The sequence below is a fragment of the Corvus cornix genome, chromosome 19 (assembly GCF_000738735.6).
Source record: "Corvus cornix cornix isolate S_Up_H32 chromosome 19, ASM73873v5, whole genome shotgun sequence".
In the NCBI taxonomy this organism is placed as follows: domain Eukaryota; kingdom Metazoa; phylum Chordata; class Aves; order Passeriformes; family Corvidae; genus Corvus; species Corvus cornix.
In genome coordinates, this window is record NC_046348.1 from 4,607,845 (window position 1) to 4,626,915 (window position 19,071).

Sequence of the window (19,071 nt, forward strand, 5' to 3'; positions counted from 1 at the left end):
CGATTTCGCTGCCGTCATGTAGGATAATGCTGTAGGATAACGGTGAGCCTGGCATGAAAAGCTCCTTTCGTGCCCCTGAGCTACCACGGGGGGTTTGTGCCCTACCTCTGCTGCTGGGCTGCAGGTGGAGGGAAGGAGGCAACGAGGGAAGGGGTTGTGGTGGGAATGTTTCCCTGAGCAGGGGCTGTGAACAGGTACCTGAGGACGCTGACAAGCACCACAGACCGAAATGGGAATCACTCCCCTCATGTTTCAGTCCTTAACAGCCCCCAAATTAAAAGATGGAAAAAGTGACTGGAAATGCATCATCCACATGTATGAAACACTGCTCAGGAGGGGCTGGGATTGGGGCCTCCACACACCATACAGCTGGTTCTAGTTTTCAGACAAGATTTACTAAACACATGTAAACCGTGCGTATCTGTTTGAATACTTTTTGTGCAAATAACTTCCTCTGTGGTCAAGCTGTTCCTCTCAGATCCAGGCTACAGATTTGTGCTTTACACTCACCACTTTTTTACCCTTGGATTTCCACCAGTATCAGTTCACACTCAGAATATGAAACTGTGAAGGAGGGAGCTGAGCTTGGCAGCAAGAGGCAGGAGCATTTACAGCACAAAACACTGAGCAAAACTCTCGGTAAAGGGCAGGAATCATCCCTGGCTTTGCTCCATCCGAGCCAGTGGGGCAGATCCTGAGCAGCTGTAAACAGCCACACGACTCCACGTTCCACAGGAGCTGCAAGCATTTATATCACTTGGCCCAACAGCCTCTTGCAGAGATGCAACATTTCACCAGCTCTGGTGGGGTTCCTCCTGATTTATACCCCCCGAGCGAGCAAACAGAGCCAGGGTCTTTCTTCACCAATTAAAAGTGCCCCACAATTATATCTGCCAAGTGTCATGAGATCCAACTCTAAACACAAAGCAACAGCTGAAACTGGATATGAAGAAGCAGGAGGGCAGAGTTTTATGATCAATGTTTTATTGGAATCATATAAAAAAGAAAAGCATTTCACATATTTCATGGAGGTATTTTATGTGCAAATTTAATATGAATCCTCTTCTTGTTAAACTCTTACGTGATCTATGTACTTCAGTATATAAAACACACTATAGGACAACTATGAACAAGTTTATTAAAACAGCTTGGGCTCCTGTTGACATCACCAACCGCACAAGTGCTTGCTCAGGGTTGTTGTGATCTTATCAGTCTCTCCTTATATTTCAGGTTACCTACTTGCTCGTTTTCCCTATATGTCTTTCATTGTTACAAGAATTCAACTCCTGGGCAGATCTCACAGATAAATCTGCTTGTCTGTTTGGGGAATATGGCTCTAGTTCTAATTTTGCAGACTTCGTTCAGGCAATACTCCCTCTGACTGCAGGGATTTTTGCCTGAGTAATCCTTTCAGAATTGGACTCTCCATGATTTTCATTTACTCAACAGCTTGGCATTACATCTGTAAAATATTAGCCCAGTAATGTAAAATATCAAATTAGATTTATGCATTAATCTAACCTATATATGAAGCTTGATAGTCAGTTCTGTTACACTGCATTATTGCAATTCCAGGCATTCTGTGTCATTTCACATTTATTCTGATGATGCAAGAGAACCAAGGAGTGAGACTGATAGATCAAATTTGGTAGCCCGTGCATGTGAAAGTCTGAAACTTTGAACAAAATTTAAAACCAATTCCCACCTTCAGATAAACCAGGTAAGTGCTTTCCTATCAATTACAAATGAAGAAGAGCACACACAAAAAGCTAATCTGAAATAATCAACAGAATAATAAGCTACTAAAAAGGAAAAAGCAGGTCAAAATAAATAGCCAAACTGCAAAATATTCTCCAAAAATCCTTGAAAAGGACAAATAAGCAATTGTTTCTTTTCTGTGTGACAGTTGCAGTCTGAAAAGCAAAAAATTACTCCTTCATACATGTTCATAAACCACATTTATAAATACTTCACACAACTAAATGATATTTGTTTTCTCCAGGTTGGCTGCCCTTGAACATTTTTCTCCTTCTTGCAGTTTTAAATTTTTCATATAATCCCTTCATGAAAGCAGGTCTTATGCCCACAGCCCTGCTTCAGCAGCCAGCCCCACACAGCAGCCACTTAAGAACATGTTAAACTAAAGTTTTGTGTGTGCTTTGGTACTTTTAAAAACCGGATTCTTGGAGACAACCCACCAACACGTTATTCTTACATCTTAAAGCCATTTACTTCTCTTTATGGATGCTTTCAATTTGTTTTACTCTTGTTGGGCCGAATCCAGCTTGTTATTTACAGAAAGAACACAACAAGATTAATTGGATGTGGTCTGCACTAGCCTACACCCCTGGAAATTCATAGTGATCCCATCAATTCCATATAATTTCTTTGGATTCATAGCAGGTTACAGCCTCAATCCAGGATAATGCCAAGCAGATGCAGACAAGGGCCAGCACATAAATGTAGAGAATCATGGCCAGAATAAATTGGATCTCTTTATTCCAAAGAAGAAGGTAATGTTTAGATACAAAATATTACATCGATTTTTTCCCCCCCTCGTTTGGTAATCTGTCACCATCTGGACACCAAATAGGAAATGATGCAACACCGGGGGGAAAAAACTCAATTTATTTCATAGATGTTACTAAAGAAAGACTGGATTGATGTGCTACCCCAAGCACTTTGGCTCACTCGTGTGTCACAACAGGCACAGGTATGCTCTCTTCAAACAGGAGGTTCTCCACACCAAAATGTTTCCTGTGGGACACAGCATCAGTTTTGCCAGTGTATGGCAGCTGCAGTGAACTCAGGGCTTCCTCTAAGGGCGTCTATTTTCTCCCTCTCTGCATTAATCTAGAATTAGATTCGCATGCAACCACCCCAAACACAGTTGTGTTTGCAGAAAATCACAGTTGTGCTCAGTCACAGTCTTCGTGTTTCTAAGAAAAGATGTGCTTCCCAAAATGAAACCTCACCCTCATTATTGGAGGACAAACCACCTCAGACACCCCAAACACCACAGATCACAATACAGGTGCCTGTGGGGGTCCCACTGAGGGGTGCGATCACCAAGGAGAGGACAACGGGACCAGAAAGCCCAGCTGGAGGAAAGGAGCAGAGGGATGTCCCCTTCTTCCGTCCCACGTGAAATGTTTGTGATTGAAAGTGAAAGAAAAACCTTTCTTCTCTTTCCTTTGCCAAGGCAGCTCAGCTCTGCACTCACCACTTCTGTGGAAGGGAAGGGGAACTGGAGGTGAGGGAGCAGCTCTGAGCTGCTTCATTTCCTCCTTCTCCTCCCTGCTGTTTCCCTGTCCTGCAACCCTTGAGGTGCAGTGCCCGACAGCCACCATGAGATTTTGATCTCCCAGTGACCACTGGTGCTGTACAGAATGGAGAAACTGAGGGAGGATCCAGGGAGTTGTTTCATGTCACAAAAAGCCCTGTGCCAGCAGCCTGTTCCCAGCCACAGTCACTAAACCAGCTCTCCTGCCACTGGGAGAGCAGCACAGACAAATAGAGTAAGCCCAGGTGAGGTTCAGAACACAAAAAGGCATTTAAACTAATAATGCAGGCTTCAGCTCCTTATTCTAAAGTAATATGTACAACATTGGACCTGAAGATTCAGTGGAAACTGGAAGAAATACCTGGGTGGGACAGAGTTAGTGGAGGGGAAAGCAAAGCCAAAATGGGCCTGAGCAGGGAGGGAGGTGGGAAGAGCAAGAAGCTGAAGTGAGGAAGTGGCTGCATGAAGTGGGTGAGGGTTCATTATAGGAATAGCAGGAGGTAAATACCACCAGAAAAAAAGGATGTGCAAAACCCAAACCCCAAACCTCTAAGAAAAACCAATAGAAGGTAAAAAACGTGAAAGTTTTCAAGTGAGAAAAAAGGTGGGGATTTTTCCTGGGAACATAACCTACTAACCTGTCTTCTGATCCCTTTAAAGGACAGAAAAGATAAATTCCCAAATCAAGACCAGCCTAAGTTAGAGAGAAGAGTGCTGGATGGAGCGTGAGGCCAGAGAAGGACTCGATGTGCCTCCCGTCCAACAAAATCCTGTCTATGATACCATCCTGTGCATGGGATATAGGATGAGAAGCCAAGCACTGTTCTGACAAATTAAAACTGGTGTCAACCACACCCTGAGAGAAATTCAGTATCAAACTTACTCACTCCAGCTCCAGGGAGTGCATAACCCAATCAGTCCTTTCCTCCTCTAATTCCTTCTGCTGTTCCAGATGTTGGCCAGAACAAGACCATGCATCTGGATGGAACGTTCAGTGAGAAGAGCAGCTATTTGACAGAAAAGTTGTTGTGGGAGCTCTTTTGGGGTCTTCAGTAACTCCTGCTGCACATGGCAGAGACACCACTGCAGTGTCATCCCATGTTTGTGTTGGTGTGGGTTAATCCACAAATCCTCAAGGAAGATCTGTTGTGGGTTGTGCTGGATCCTCATAAACACCTTCAGAGTTATACAGCAAGTAACCACACCACGCAAATTTACTTTGCTTTGAATTGTGGCTGTTTTCCCTGCCCTCTGTGAGAATTATTTTCTTCTCTTCCACCTACCAGAGTGCATCTGTGGCTGTGCAGTGCTCACACGACAACAGAAATCATAGGATTTTGTGCTTGGATCATGTGTGCTGCCTTCTACATGATTTCTGCTAAAACTTTCCCAGTTTACCAAAGAAGGTGGGAATTGCCACATTGGTTGAGAAAACAAGGGTCCATCCAGCTGAGTGACCACAGCTGGACACCCAGGTGACCGTGTGCAGGCATTGGGGATACTTCTCCCTGCTGTTCTCCCTGTTTCCAACCATTTTCTGCTCAGGGGCTTTCCTGAGCTTCTGCATGTCACAGTGTCCACATCCCTGGCAAAAACCTCAGGCAATTTATGTGCTGCAAAACCCCTGGCTACTACCAGAGATATAAATCAAGCCGAATTAGAGTCATTGACAATAATTGGGGGAAAAAAAATCTGCTATTTGGAAGACATATATGAGTTTTGATCTTAATTTGGACTAAATCTCCCAGGAACATAAATTATCTGTTTGGCTGTCTCTGTTCCCTGCCATCCCTACGGAATCTTGCTGTGCACAGAGCAGTAAAGGACAGACAGCACAGCTTGCTTTGCTCTCAAACCCAGTTTAAGGTGAACAGAGGGGCACTTCCACAGTGGAGAGGGATGGGATTTTGGAATGAGGAGCTCCTTTCCAGCGGGCACAGGCACGTGGAGCCAGACAGCCAGGGACAACAATCAGCTGAAGAAAATGCAAAGATGAGAGCCATGAAGTGAGGAGGGAAGGGGCCGGACAAGGAGCAGACGGGGTCCAGAGAAGAGGAGGAACAGTTCTGTACAGAGGGGTACAGTTCTGGAGGGACTCTTTTAGGGGAACTGATAGAAATTCAGGAGTCAGTTTACATGAAAATGAGAAGAAAAAAACACAAGAATCCTTGGAGAAGAGACCCAAAAGTTACAGGTGCTGGGAGAAGCAGCACCTCATCTTTCAGCATCCTGGCCAAGAAAATCAGCCAGGTTCATTAAGGCAAAGGAAAACCTAAGTCCAGTGGTCAAAACTAGACTCATCATCCAAAATCTCCTCGTGAATGCACACTGATGCCCAGGGGAGCAGCCACGCTAAGGAACTGCTCCCAGACAGTTTGGGACCTTTGGAATAAAGGTCCATTTTCTTCAGTATACCAGATGATGACATGAAGCATAACAAGAGCAATTGCCTGTGATGGCCCAAAGTGCAAATATGTTCATTAAAGAGCTGTGTCAGTGAGATTTTATGACATTAATAAGTAACAAATTTTAATGTGATTTTCACCCAATTCCTAAAAAGAAATTTGTACAACATACTTACAAATATTTTGGATGTATCAAGCATTACTAGTTACTGCCATCATTTTAGATTTAAACTTCAAATCCACTGTGCTTCCTTTTTCAGTACTCTATTAGAGCCTGTTGAAAGAAGTTAGCATTTACACAGATCAAATCTAACTTTAGAAAAACCTTCCTCAAATGAACAGATGAGAATGATTCTTCAAAACATAATAACCAAAGAAAATTTTATTCTAACCATCTTCTTGCCAGGGTGCACCCAATTTTTCAAGCTCCCTCTCCCATCATACACAGGTACATTTCAGCAGGAACACAAAGCACATTATCGCTTGCTCCAAGCAGCTCTGTAGCCTGCAGGATCTTTGCAGAATCCAGCCCGAAGAAATGCAGCACTTTGAGAAAACAGAGCTGTCAAGCAAGATTTCCTTGGGCTTGCTGCCACACAAAATGGCAAACGAGGGACTTGATCCTGCATGGAAGACAATAGGAATTATAGGTGCTCAGTGTTTGTCTTCCGGCAGAGTTAAGGTTTCTCAGTAATTCCCCAAATCAGCCGTACTGCTTTATACTTATCCAAAATTACATAGCTAAAAGCTTTGGTATGTAGCCACAGAGCTTTTATTTCAAATTGGCAATAATGTAACTTCTGCAAAAAAAAAGACTACAATAATGTTAAAAATATCATAAAATGTTATTTATATCAGGATACATTTGTTACCCCATATGACAATCACTCATATTTCTTGACAGATATAAACCTCCGCTTAACACATTAGTATCATAAATATTACCAGATATAACACTGTAATTTAATACCTACCAAATGTATTTTAAAATATTAGTCAATTTAAAACTTTGGATTTTAACCAGATGTGTTTCCAGAAAATGATTCAGGTCAGATGCTTTTTTCTTTTCCCTTTTCTGTGCGCGCGCGTTCAAAGCGGAGCGTTCCTATGTGATTTATTGTGCCATGACTGTGTGCCCCGAACCTAAAACAGCACCACGATACTTCATCCTTGAGGCTTACACACCTGCAGTCCAAACTAACAAGAGAAAACATCTACATGGCACGGCAGGAGCCTTTGAAATGTCTTTTTGCAGTTGCCTGGACACAGAACAGACTGGTAGAACAGGGAGGCAGCGGAGAAAGGGTGAAGACAGGAACTCCAGCCTCTTTCATCTAGAAAGGGGGGACCATGGAGAGATTAGAGGAAAGGATTTTGATTAGATCACTGGAATGTGAAATGATGCTTCCCAGGATTAAAATCCTATTTTAGAGCTACCAAACCGGTTACGGCGTTAGTCAGAATTTGGAGGCTCATGCAGCTCCATCCCTGCTCCATCCCCGGCTGTCGCTCCAAGCACCCCGCACCCTTCCCCAGAGCTGGGGGGACCCCAGCCAGGCACCCCAAACTTCTCCAGCATCATCCCAGCAAGGAGCTGCCCTCCCTCAAACCACAGCACATGTGGGGGAGAAGGAGTTTCCTTCTCCAAGGGCATCCCTGGGTCCAGCCCCACAGCAGTCGTGTGACGGCTCTTGGATTTCGGTTTCATTGGGCCCCCAGTTTAGATCACCGTGTAGAGATCTGACATTTTCATAACCAAATGCCATTAGTTTTTTTCCCAGTACAGCCAACCAACAATCTGAAGGTCTGCAGTCGTCGGGCTGATCATTACGTGGAACCCATTAACATAAAACCCGCCATCGCAATTAGTATCTTTGTAAGCAGCCGCCTCAGCAAAAAGTGGAAATGGAGGCTGAAATGATGGTGCTCTTCCAAAGGAGGCCGGCAGCAGATTGGGAAATAATCTGTGGCAATTGCTCTGCCGCCGTCTCTGCCGTAACTTCTCCAAAGACAGGCAGAGCCATTTCCAAGCAGTCAGCCCACGGACTTGAGCGAGCACTAAATTCACTCAGTGATCAAATACAATTTGAGAAAAAATCTACAATCACTCACTTGGGGGGGAAGAGATATTTTCCTTTTACAGATGAAGTGCAAAACAGCAAAAGTAGCTGTATTTGGAAAAATACCGTGCAGCTTACTGATTCCAGAGAGGACAGGTACAGACTGTAGGCTTGCCCATTTCCCAGTAAAAACAGGGAATGCTTTCGAAGGGGGCAAGGTATCTGCAGCCTGTTTGTGTACACTGGTTTGTTTTGTTAGGAGATGAGCTTGCTAAAATGTTCTGTGCTTTTCAGGAAGGGAACAAGGAAAATGTTCGTATTTATAGCAACATTATTGTTTAGAACAAAATAAGTTATTTCATCCTTTTAATCTCCGTTTCTATGGATATCCTGCGCGGGGTTGGGATCTGATTTTCCAACCTCCGTGCGATCCGTCCCCCCTGGGCAGCGGCCGGCGACACCGGCCCTGGCAGGGAGCGCCTGTCCCCGCTAAAGAAATCCCGTTCCAAGCGCTCCCGGACCGCCCCGGACACCGGGAACCCGCTGCCCCCGATGCACTTTTTCATTGTTGTTTCACCTAAACTCTCTGCACTTGGCTAATTTTAGCCCCGCGGCTCCCCGAGCGGGCTCCCCCCCCGCCGCCGCTTCGGGCACCATTTGCCGGGCGATGCGCTGCCGTGAACCCGCACCGCGCCCGCGGGGGCTCCGCACCCTCCCGCACCGCGCGGCCGTCCCCGCACCGCCCCGCATCCTCCCGGCGCGGCATGCCCGCACTGCCCGGCCCCGCACTGCCCGGCTGGCCCCGTATCCCCCCCCCCCCCCCCCCGCAGCGCCCCGGCCGTGTCCGCATCCCCCCGGCCCCGTATCCCCCCGCACCGCACCGCTGTCCCCGCGTTCCCCCGCCCCGCGCGGCTGTCCCCGCATCCCCCCGCACGGCGCGGCCGCGCTCTGCGCGCTTTTCTCCGCATCCCCCGCGCTGCCGGCGCCGCCCCCGCGTGTCCCGGGTCCCCCCCTGGCGCGGGTCCCCGCGGGCGCGGGGCGGGGGGTGCGGGGTCGCCGTGAGCGCGCGGGCGCGGCGCCCCTTCCCCCCCCCCCGCGAGCGCGCGGGCTGAGTCCGTGTTCCGGGCGGGCTCCAGGCCGGGATTTGGGCGCTCCCTGCCCGCCTCCCTCCCCCTTGCCCCCCCGCCCCTCCTCCCCCCTCCCGCCGGCTCCCTCCCTCTCTCCCTCCCTCCCTCCCCCTCCCTCCCGGCTCCTGAACTCCAGCCCCTCTCTCTCTATCAGCCGCTCACTCTGTCTCAATATGTCTCAAGATGGCGGCCAATGTGGGATCGATGTTTCAATATTGGAAGCGCTTTGATTTACAGCAGCTGCAGGTCAGGCTCCCCCGCTCGCCGCACCGGCCGGGCCGCGCCGCCGGACCCCCCCCTCCCTCCCTTCTCCGCCTTCCCTCGGGCCCGGCCTCCCCCTCCTCCTCCCGCTGCCGGCCCGCGCCGCCTAAAGGGAACCCCCGCTCCGCCCGGCCGCGGCGCTCCGCTCCCTCCGCCCCCCCCGCCATCGATCACCGGCCCCATCGGAAATTGATCCTCTTTGTTCAATTCATCGATCAGCCCAAGATGGCGCCGGAGCCGCCGCTGCCGGGGCCGCCGCCGCTTCGCCCGCTCCGTCCCGGGCTGCTCTTTCCCCGCTCCGCGCTCCCCCCCGGCGGCGGGGCCGTGCGGGGCGGCGGGCGCGGCGGGACTCCCGGCGGCCGCCGCTCATCCCCCGCCCGCCTCCTGCCTCTCCCTCCCCGCCGCTTGCCCCCTTCCCGCCGCCGCGTCCCCGCCGCTTTTCCTCCGCCGGGAGCCGGGGAAAGTTTACCGAGTGCTGGGACTTTGTGTGGGGGCGCCGGGCGGGCTGGCGGTGCAGGCGCGGAGCGGCGGGGGCTGGGGGCGCTGTGGTGCCGGCCGGGCGGGCGGGCGCTCCCCGCCGCCGCCGCGGGGTGCCGGCCCTCGCTCCGCTCCGCTCCGCCGGGCGCGGGGCTCCGGCCGCCGCCCTGCGACCGCCGCGGGCACCGCGCCGGGCCGCGAGGGGAGGGGACGCGGGGGATCCGCCGGGAGGGAGGGAGCGAGGGAGCGGCGGAGGGTCCCGCGGGGTGGGAAGGGGCGAGCGCCCCGGTGCGCGGAGAGGGGGGCTCGGGAGGGCAGCGGCAGCGCCGAGTGCGGGGAGGGGCGCGGGGGCATCCCGGCCGGCGGGGGCATCGCGGCGCATCTCCCCGCGGCGACGGGAGGGCACGTTACATAATTCACGGGCTCTCCAGCCTCTCCTGCTGTCCAGGATCTGACAGATGAGCGGAATATTGATGCTTTACTGTGCTGGCTCGGGAGAGCCCAGAAGTGCCGTTTCCTGCGAAGGAAAGTCCTCGCAGACCGGCCTCCCTCCCCCTGCCCCGGGGGAGCGTCCCTGGGGGAATTGCGGCCCCACGTTTTAATTGAGTTGCCGGGGTACAGATAAGGCCGGGGCGGGCGGGGGGTTGTCAGACGCTGTATCGGTGCTGCTCCCGCCGTGAATGGGGTTGCAACACGCGCGTCTCCCAGTTGATTGGCGCAGGAAGGCGCTGCCCTGCCTCTCCAAACCCGCCGCTGCCTCCCGTTTAAATAAATTGGCTCGAAAGCCGGCGGCTGCCCACCCTGGCCCCGTGGAGGCGGCGTTGGAGCCGGCCGGAGGCTGCGGCAGGCGGAGGGATGGTGCGCTGATGCTGGGCAGAACCGCATTCCCGCTGGAGGTGAGGGGATGCTGGCGAGGGGCTGGCAGCGGGACCCGGGTCCTGCCGCCCTCCCTTCCCCTCGGCGCTGCGTGGGATCTGTGCTAGGAGGCTGGTCCCTTCCGACTTTCAGGTGCATTAGGAGGTGGGGTAAAGTAGCGTTTTGTTTCAGGTTTCTGTGTCGTCTTCCACCCCCTTTCGCGTTTTATTATTTCTTTTAAAGGTTTTGGATTAAGGTAGACTTGGCTGAACTTTGCTAACTTGAAAGGGTTCTTAATAGTGACCCGGAATACCTACAGGAATACAGAAAATGAGATCCAGATGTAGAATTGTATAAAATAAAATGGATTAAATTAAGATGTAGTTAAACAAGGTCTGACATCTCTAATTGTGGACTTTTGCTTTTGCCTCTGTGTACGTGTGGCTGTACCTGCTTAGCATAGGAAAATAAACGCTCCGAACATCGCTGCTGTGGCGTTACATTTAACGGTGAACAAGTCTAAATATTGCCTGTAAAAATAAAGCCTTCAGAAATGCTTATTGATTAAAACATATTATGCTAAAGTATCTATCATGTAAATTAAATTCTAAAATGTAATGAACACAGCCAAATGGCATTTTGATAGATTGTTCTATTCTGTTTTTAGTAAAAAATAGCTCACTTTTATCATAATTTAATTTCTGTGCATACTGTAAAACCTGTTGTGGAGTATCACTGTACAAACCTTAATCTCGTTTTTGCAGACTAAATGTGACAGTCTGACTTGAACAGCTTGTAGCTTCTCCTTTGAAGCATTCTGGTAACGCCAGCTTAGAGTTGTTTGAACAATATTCATTACCTGCTTTTGAGAACTGGTGATTATTTATCCCCGCTGCGGATTGAGGCTGTTCACCTGTTGGCAGGTTCACCAGGCAGTCTGTGAGCACCACAGAGTTTGTTAACTTTGCACGCAGCCTGTCTGCAGAGAGTCCTGGAGTGACCAGGAAGGGAAGAGAGTACCTTCCTCCATATGCAGAATAGTTAATTTGTTTCAAATTAGCTTTTTATTTTTTTTTTACCCACCCATCTGCACGAAGAGGTAGTGTAATATTTACTCCCACTTGCAGATGAGGCAATGTGCTATAAAAACTACCGTTACCGGGGATGAAGTTGAGTCCCACAGAATTGTCCGTGCCTCCCTCTATCCCCGTCCTGCACTTGTACTGACGTATTTTGAGCGTGGAATTGTAGAAAATAAAAATACTTCCGTGTACGCTCTGTTCCAGCACGAAAGCCTGGAGGATTTATGCTTAACACAATTGCACCTGAGCCCTGTGAACTCCAGCTCATGTAGCTCAGGGTGTGCTGGCTCTCTCTGTGCAGGAGAAAGTTGTGAGGAGCTGGGACTGGGCAGTCCCGGATCGCTGGCAGCGAGCGCCGCGTACCCGGCTGCTCCCAACTTCCTCTTCCACCTTCTGTTGGAAGGAGACGTTTAACTGTTGATGAGCTTCGACCTGCCTTGTGATATTAAGCAGCAGATTTCTCCAGATTGTATCAATATTAATTAAAAACAGAGCCAGGAACACTTTAGGGTCTGACTTTTTAAATTATTTATTTCCTCATGCTAAATAACCCCTTGTTTATAGGGAAAGGTATTTCAAGTGTTGGAGACAGGATTAAATAATTCAGAACTTGGATTAAAGAACAAAAAGGTCTGTTCACAAATGGAATATGAGATGCAAAAATGGCAGCTTCCTACAGGTATCAAACGGGGCTCTTCACTTGAGACTGTACCTGCGAGGCACGCAGCTGAACATTAACCCTTTTCTGTAGTAAAGCTTGGCACGATTCCTAAAGAAATTGTGGAGTTGGCACGGCATTGCTGCCTCAGTTTGCCATGCGGTGGTAGATGGACCCATGTTTGATGGGGAGGGAATTGCAGTGCTCAGAGAAAACAGACCCTCGCAAACAGCGAATATTGTGGCAGTAAATGCAAATGAAATCACTGGAGAAATGCTGCTGCCCTTGAGTTAAAGCTGCACATCCCATTTGGTAGCAGTTGTATGATTGGAATCAGTTCAGCGGCGTGAAGGTAACCTGCTGTTCCGTGGTCCTGGTTTGTTTGTAGTTTTTGATGTCACCATCACCTTCACTTTGAAAACAACCTTTTGCTGGAGAACAGGAAAAGGAGCTTCGTGTTCCCGTGGGCACAGCATGCAGCTCTCCTTGACAGCTTGCTTAGTATTTCTGAATATGTGTGTATGTATCAGTATCAGAGGAGGCAGCTGGTCTCTCTGACCAGCAGGAGTAAGTCTAGCTTGAGCCACAGCTCTGAGTTGGATCTCAGGACGAATGGAAGAAGTTAATACCCTTTGAAAACTTAACAAACTATCTGTAGTTATTTTGACAGTAAACACAAGTCTCAAAATGTCATTGTAGCTTTTTAAGACAGGCTCACATACTGGTAAAAAGTACAGTTTCTTACTGCTTTTGAGCAGAATGGCAGAACTCGTTACCGTCAAGCTGGAGAGTGGAAATCTAAAGGCAAATCTTGCTAATGTGTTCGTTTTTTAAAATCTTATCCTGGTAATGCATCATATATGATTAAAGTAAGGATGGAGTATTAGTTCTGTGCAGGCTGTGACTAATTGTTTAAGGTAAACCACTGATCTTATAAAATCTGCACCAAAATCTGGAAAAACTAAGTTGTAATGAGTAGCTTTCAAAAATGGAAGTCTTTCTGTTACTGAATTAGAAACAGGTGGAGTTGTTGGCGTCTTTTAGTTGGGTCTGGTGGTACCAGAGCGCAGACTGATTTGTGAAGGAGTTCATATGCTTCATCAGAAGTGGAATTAGTGATCAGGTCTGAGTGTTTAATTTTATGTACCTGTGCAGGTCACTGTAGAGTTGTTTCTGTCCTAAAAGTAGTCAGTACTTTTCTGTTTGTAATGGTAGTTGAATGTGGATATGGAGAAGAGTGTCCAGCTGCTGTGCACACTTTCTGCTCCCCTCACCTGCTCGGAGAGCTGTGGTGAAAGCAGCTGGGAATTCCTGCAGGAAGATGCAATACAGAGAAGGGAGGGATGGCCAAGCCAGGGCACTGCTGCCAAGATACTCCGAGAGCAATCACTGCTTCCCTGCAGCAGGAAAGCTTTGGCAGCTTGTGGTCAGGGTGATGTTCCTGGACACCCACCACACCTGACATACCAGAAGAAAGGCCCTTGATGCACTTCTAGCTCAAGAACTTGTCTTTCATAGGATTTCTCGAGTCCTGTTCCTTGGAAGGAAATCTCTGGGAGCTTTTCTAGCCCTTGTTCTGTTCCTGAAATGAAATAATGCCATCAGAAATGTGGCAGAATCAGTGCATGTTTCGGTCACTCTGCTCTAATGCCGAGTTTGTGGTTAATTGGATGATGCATTGAGAAGTGCAATAGGCAGGATTTGGGATGTGGTAGTGGTTGGGAGTTTTCTGAAAAAAAATTGTGCTGGTTGGCTGTGTCTAACAATACCAAATAAGTAATGGGTGAAACATTTGCTGGAGAAGAAATTACATGCAGTCTGAAATTCCAGTGAACAGTTATTCTTTATTTGCAAGCTGATTTGTAATGCAAAAAGTGGATGTAGAAAAATGCATAATCCACAGTTTCAGTTTGATCACACCGAGGCTGAGAATAAAGGCAGTTTATTTATTGGGGAGAGAACAGTCACATATGTGGATGATTAGTATATTTTAAGGCACCAAGCAGGCAGTGTGTTGCAGCAGTGTGCACTGGCTTGTAGTCTTTCTATGTAAGCAGGGTGGTAAGTTCCCATCTTGCCTATCCAGGTATTTCCTGCACATGTGCTTGGTTCTTTCCCATATACTTTGTGGGAAGGCCTTAAAAATACAATGTTTTCTGGACTGGAAATACAGTGACAATGGTCCAGCTTTGCTGGAATGGGGGAGTGGGGAGAAAGATGCGGGGATGAGAGGGAGAAAGCTGAAATGGGATTGTTTGCCCAAGACAAGGAGTGTTGGGAGAAGACTTGTACTGGAGTGCTCACACATGGAGTTGAATGTACCAGGAAAGATGAGAGAGGCTTAGACTTCACAGTCAGGAATAGTGTCCTTAAATTAGTGAACATAAGATAAATCCTACTCATTTTGTGACATAGGTTCTCAGCTTGTTTTTGTTGTCTCTGGTTTGACAAGGCAAATCAGTGATTTCTACCTTTATTGGCAGCTATAATGAAGAAAATACAGGCTATTGCACTGGTTGGATCGTGAAGAACGTGGAATGCAGACAGGTTGTTGGATATTAGGTTTTTATAAAAGATTAAACACAATTTGGTGTAGGTTGTTGGGTGTAACAAAGGTCTCCACTGCTGTCCTACAGTACTTGTATTTCCAGGAAAGCAGTAGGCAGTAAGGAATTTGCACTAGATCCACCACTGTACCCTGGTTGTGCTTCTCTCTCTAGCGAGACACAGCACTTCTTTCTGCACTGTTACTTGGTCCCTCCTGTGACTGAGCAGAGTTAAACATTGACCCTGAATGAAGGTAATTCTTGGTATGAAAGTGCTAAAGCTGGGAGGTGCCTGACAGTTCCCTGTGCGTGTGTTACAGCAGGCAGGGCTTTGAAGCTGGAGCGTGTCACACTCATGTCTAACAGCTTTTTGCCTCCCTGGCAATTCACTTGCCCCCTTGCCTTGCAATAATTCGATTTCTTTGTCGGCAGTTGGGGTAATAAGGAAGTTTCTGTGAGGGCTGGAGCTGTGCTGCCTTTCCCGGGGAGCAGGGAAGGCAGCTGGGGTGGTGCTTATCCTCCTCCCGTGGCTCATGGACTACAGTGATCTGCTCTGGGAAGACAGAGGTGAAGATTACTCATTCTTTGAAAGGCTCAAAAGCAGATGCACAGAAGTATTTTAAGCTGCTGTGTTTAGATGCTTTAAATTCCCACATGTCTTTGTGTCTCTGGTTGTGAGCATTTTGAGGCGGGTAGGGATGTAGGCCATGGCTGTCTCGGAGGTTTTTCAGAGGAGTTCATACATCAGAGCTGAGCAGATCCTGTGGTTCTGTTCTTTTGTGTGGAAAGGTACCTTAGTGAATGAGCAAGCCTGGAGATTGCAGCATTTGGAGTGCCAGGACAAGTTTTCTGTGAATGATAAGAAAATGTAGGCTAAAATATGGGTAAATGGCTGCATGAATTCCACAGGAGTGTGACCATTCCTCTTGCTGAATCCAGAGATTTTGTATAGGTGAGCCCGGGTGTGCATTGCACACGGGTATTCAGGTGAGACCAAACCATGGTCTGATTCCTGCAAACATTTTATCACATCCCTTGAGCTGTGGAGGTGGGATGGTCCAGTGCTGCTGCTTTATCACGTCACTGTGGGATTGCTTTTATGGGCTTGGGGAGGGTGTGTGCAGGAGCAGTTCTGACACATTGCAGAGGTCTTTCCTTGCTGAGAAATGTTGGCTTCTGTCTGTGGCTCACGTGTGTCAGGCTGAGGGCAGTAATGTCAGAGGGAAGTAAAAATAAAAACAAGTGGTGTGGGGGAAGTGACACTGTTTAAAGGAGTGGAGGGGGTAGAGGGAAGTGGTGAAGAAAGGAAGGAGGTAAGGAGTGAGCATAAACCTAGGACTTGGAAATGAAACTTCTTGCAGTACAGTTGGGAGAAGAGAGCTTATTTTAGCCTTTATAGAAATATTGGGCAGTGCACTGGGCACTGTGGTGTGTCTCCCAGCAAATGCCTGGCTGTAGTGTTGCCACCAAATCCACCTCACCTGCACTTGCTGACCTCATGAAAGGATCAGCTGGGGTTTGCCACCAGGCTGTCCTTGTGGAAACATCCTGGGAAAATTTGTACATGAGATACTGAGGTGATGGTGTGACTTTAGAGTGCACTGACAGATTCTTAGCGTTGCCCTGTGACAACCAGGGTTTGTGTTTCCTGGTAGCTTTCTAACCAGCTGCATGGTATTTTCAGGTATGATGAATAGGAGAAGCATTCTCATTGTTCTTACTGAAAAATAAAAGGGGGGGAGGGCAAAAAAAACCCAGGGAATTTCATAGCTTTTGACATTTTTTTCTTTTTTTTAAATGAAGACTCAGACTAGATATATCTTAGATGGCAAAAGCTTGTATGTTTTGAGTGGAAATGCCCTGGCTTATTCCTGTAGGAACAAAACTGTGAAGCCAAAAGGGAGTGCTGCAGATGAGATGCAGTGGAAGTTTGATGGGTTAAGTCTTGCTCCTTCTGCTCTCGCTGGTATCTCTGCTAGGTGTTTGTGGTTTCATGGTGTTGCTGAACCAATATTCTAAAGGAAACAAAAGATTTCTCTTACCAATGAGCTGAAGCTGGTGTGTTTTGCCCATCCAATATCTCTGTACTGTGAGCACTCACTTGGGGCAGTGGTGCTGAGTGGGGCTGGTGCTGACACCCAGAGCCTTGAACTGCTTCAGATTCGGTGTGAGCACAGTCAGGAGTTGGCAGGGACTCTCAAACGAGTTGGGAGTTGCAATCTCATTGTCAGGAGCTGCCCCATCCCCATTCCTGGCTCCAGCCCTCAACATGTCCTCACCTCCACTGGTTTGTTTCTCCATCTGGGAAACACAGATGACGCTGCCAGCCCCTCTTTGAGGTACAAGATTGTGAGTTAGCAGTTACTGTTGGTTTTTGCTGCTGCTTAATAGTGTCTTGTGGATAAACAAGATTCAGTGGTTATGTTTTCTGCACCTTTGTTCTCAATATTTTAAATGGCTCAATCAGAGAATATGCTGGTGCTGATTTGTAGGTGCTTTTCAGGCTGTTGCAGAGAACAATTTCTACAGAAATGAGTGAGAAAAAAGAACTGAGTTGTTGGTTGTCCTAGACGAATATTGAGAATGATTGGTACTAAATCACTGGAAAAAATGTTTCTTGCAGTTGGTTGTAAGGTTATAATCTAGAGTTACTCATACATAGACACACTCTTACTTTAAAACATACCTCCCTGTTGCTTGGTGTAATGTACAATTTATCAGGTTTCCCTTCAGATTTCTCTGTATATTGAAGGCTGCTTAAAATTTACATTATAGGCAGCCAGCAATATGAATGTTGAATTAAAAATTCAGCAGTTTGTGGTTGCATCATTTCAAAGTGCAGCCCACGGTTTGAAAAAGCTCCCTGTTTCAGCAGGACAGGCCAGCCTCCTTGCCAGCCAAGGGCAAGGAGGATCTTCCATCCCAAGCCATGCTCTGGTGGTTTTAAGGACAGTAACTGGGAGCCTTTGAGCCCTTCTGGATGGCCGAAGAGAGGAGAGAGAGGAGATGTGCGGAGCAGTCCTTATGTGAAGTGTTGGACCTGTACTTGAAGGCTGAAATTCATTATTCACCAAAGACACAGCATGGGGTAGCTCGAAACTTTTTCTTACATCAACTTTTCTCTTTTATCCAAATTACCCAGGTTTTGTAGTATATATACCTGCTCCAGCTGTCAGTGGGGTTGGAGGCTGTGCTTTAGATGGGCTGCTTGTGCCATCAGGAATATCCATCTCCTGCCCGTGTCCTGCACCGCGCTGGGGCTGCGGGGCTGTGCTCCCAGCTCCGTGAGCTTGGCACAGGTGGATAAACTTTATCCCTGTTCAGCACAACACCCAGTGAGCATTACTGCATGTGTTGAATTTTTAAGACGTGTGTAGTCAGAGTTTCTGGCTGAACCTGGGTGGAAGGAGCTGCCCTTTCTAGCCCTGCCCAGGGTTAAGTTGTGAGCAAAGATGAATCGCTCCATCCTAGTCCAGCAGCCTCTCGTCTTTGCCTTTATCTCATGTTTCTAATCAGCTCCATTCTTTTTCTTGTTATTTCATTGATGTGACACAGAAATGTTGTCGCAGTAGCTCAATAAAATTTATACTTGTGTCTTGTCTGTAATTATTTTTCATTTTATTTTTTATTGGGTGTTTACACGTTTTATTGCATGTTCACGTCAAAGTAAATTTGTATCATGTTGTCACTTAAAGATGTTTGCTTCATTTTCATCCATAAATAAAATGTACCCTTTGTCTAGGATCTGAAACATGAGAATGTTAATTTTGTCAGTGAACTACATATCTGTTTTTCTGTTGCAGATTTGTGTGTGTTAATATTGATAGAACTCAGCTTCGGTTTGGTATGTCTGGTATAAGCATAGTTGCTTTTCTAATATTAATTGTGGGGATGGGATAATATTAAACATTTAAAAACATGGAGCCAGTAGTCTTGCAATTGATTTTCTGTGGAGAGACTTCTGTGCTGAGTTGTTTACACAGTTGTAACCTTAGTTTCTTTTAGGTGAGTGCAAGAAGTGTTTCACGGATTTAAAAAATACAGTTGAGTGCACTGGTTTCTCCTCCACCCCCTTCTTCCAGCTCTGCCCTGCCTCTTTCAGGAGCTCTAGTTTTCTTTTGCTTATAGGTTTCTGCACATTTTTTTTTTGGCATGGAGTCTTGCTTTTGAAATTCTTGGGATGTTGGAAAAGGGCAGCTTGCTAATATTGTGTTCTCAGCTCATCTCTCTGCTGCTGTTCACAACACCCTGCCTGTTTTCTTAGGAAAATGTACTTTATACTCCTAATTACCCCTTGAAACTCAGAATATCTTTTTT

The 19,071-nt window shown here is 47.5% G+C and overlaps 1 protein-coding gene and 1 long non-coding RNA gene across 4 annotated transcripts in view; one reads left to right on the forward strand and one right to left on the reverse strand.

Moving 5' to 3' along the window:
• Positions 1 to 5,729: 5,729 nt before the first annotated feature.
• LOC109144977 lies at positions 5,730 to 9,690 on the reverse strand. 3 transcript variants are annotated; one of them, XR_005603405.1, is made up of 2 exons: positions 9,606 to 9,690; positions 5,730 to 7,022 (listed from the first exon to the last, which is right to left on the reverse strand). It is a non-coding gene; the product is annotated as an uncharacterized LOC109144977 (long non-coding RNA). The 3 variants fall into 3 exon arrangements; XR_005603406.1 differs by lacking the exon at positions 9,606 to 9,690 and adding an exon at positions 9,311 to 9,428; XR_005603404.1 differs by lacking the exon at positions 9,606 to 9,690 and adding an exon at positions 9,038 to 9,157.
• The window catches only part of CUX1 (cut like homeobox 1), a 250,222-nt gene continuing 240,121 nt past the window's right edge, over positions 8,971 to 19,071 (forward strand). The window contains 1 exon segment of the mRNA XM_039562956.1: positions 8,971 to 9,121. Within this exon segment, the coding sequence (XP_039418890.1) occupies positions 9,059 to 9,121 (63 nt within the window). The 5' untranslated portion in view covers positions 8,971 to 9,058.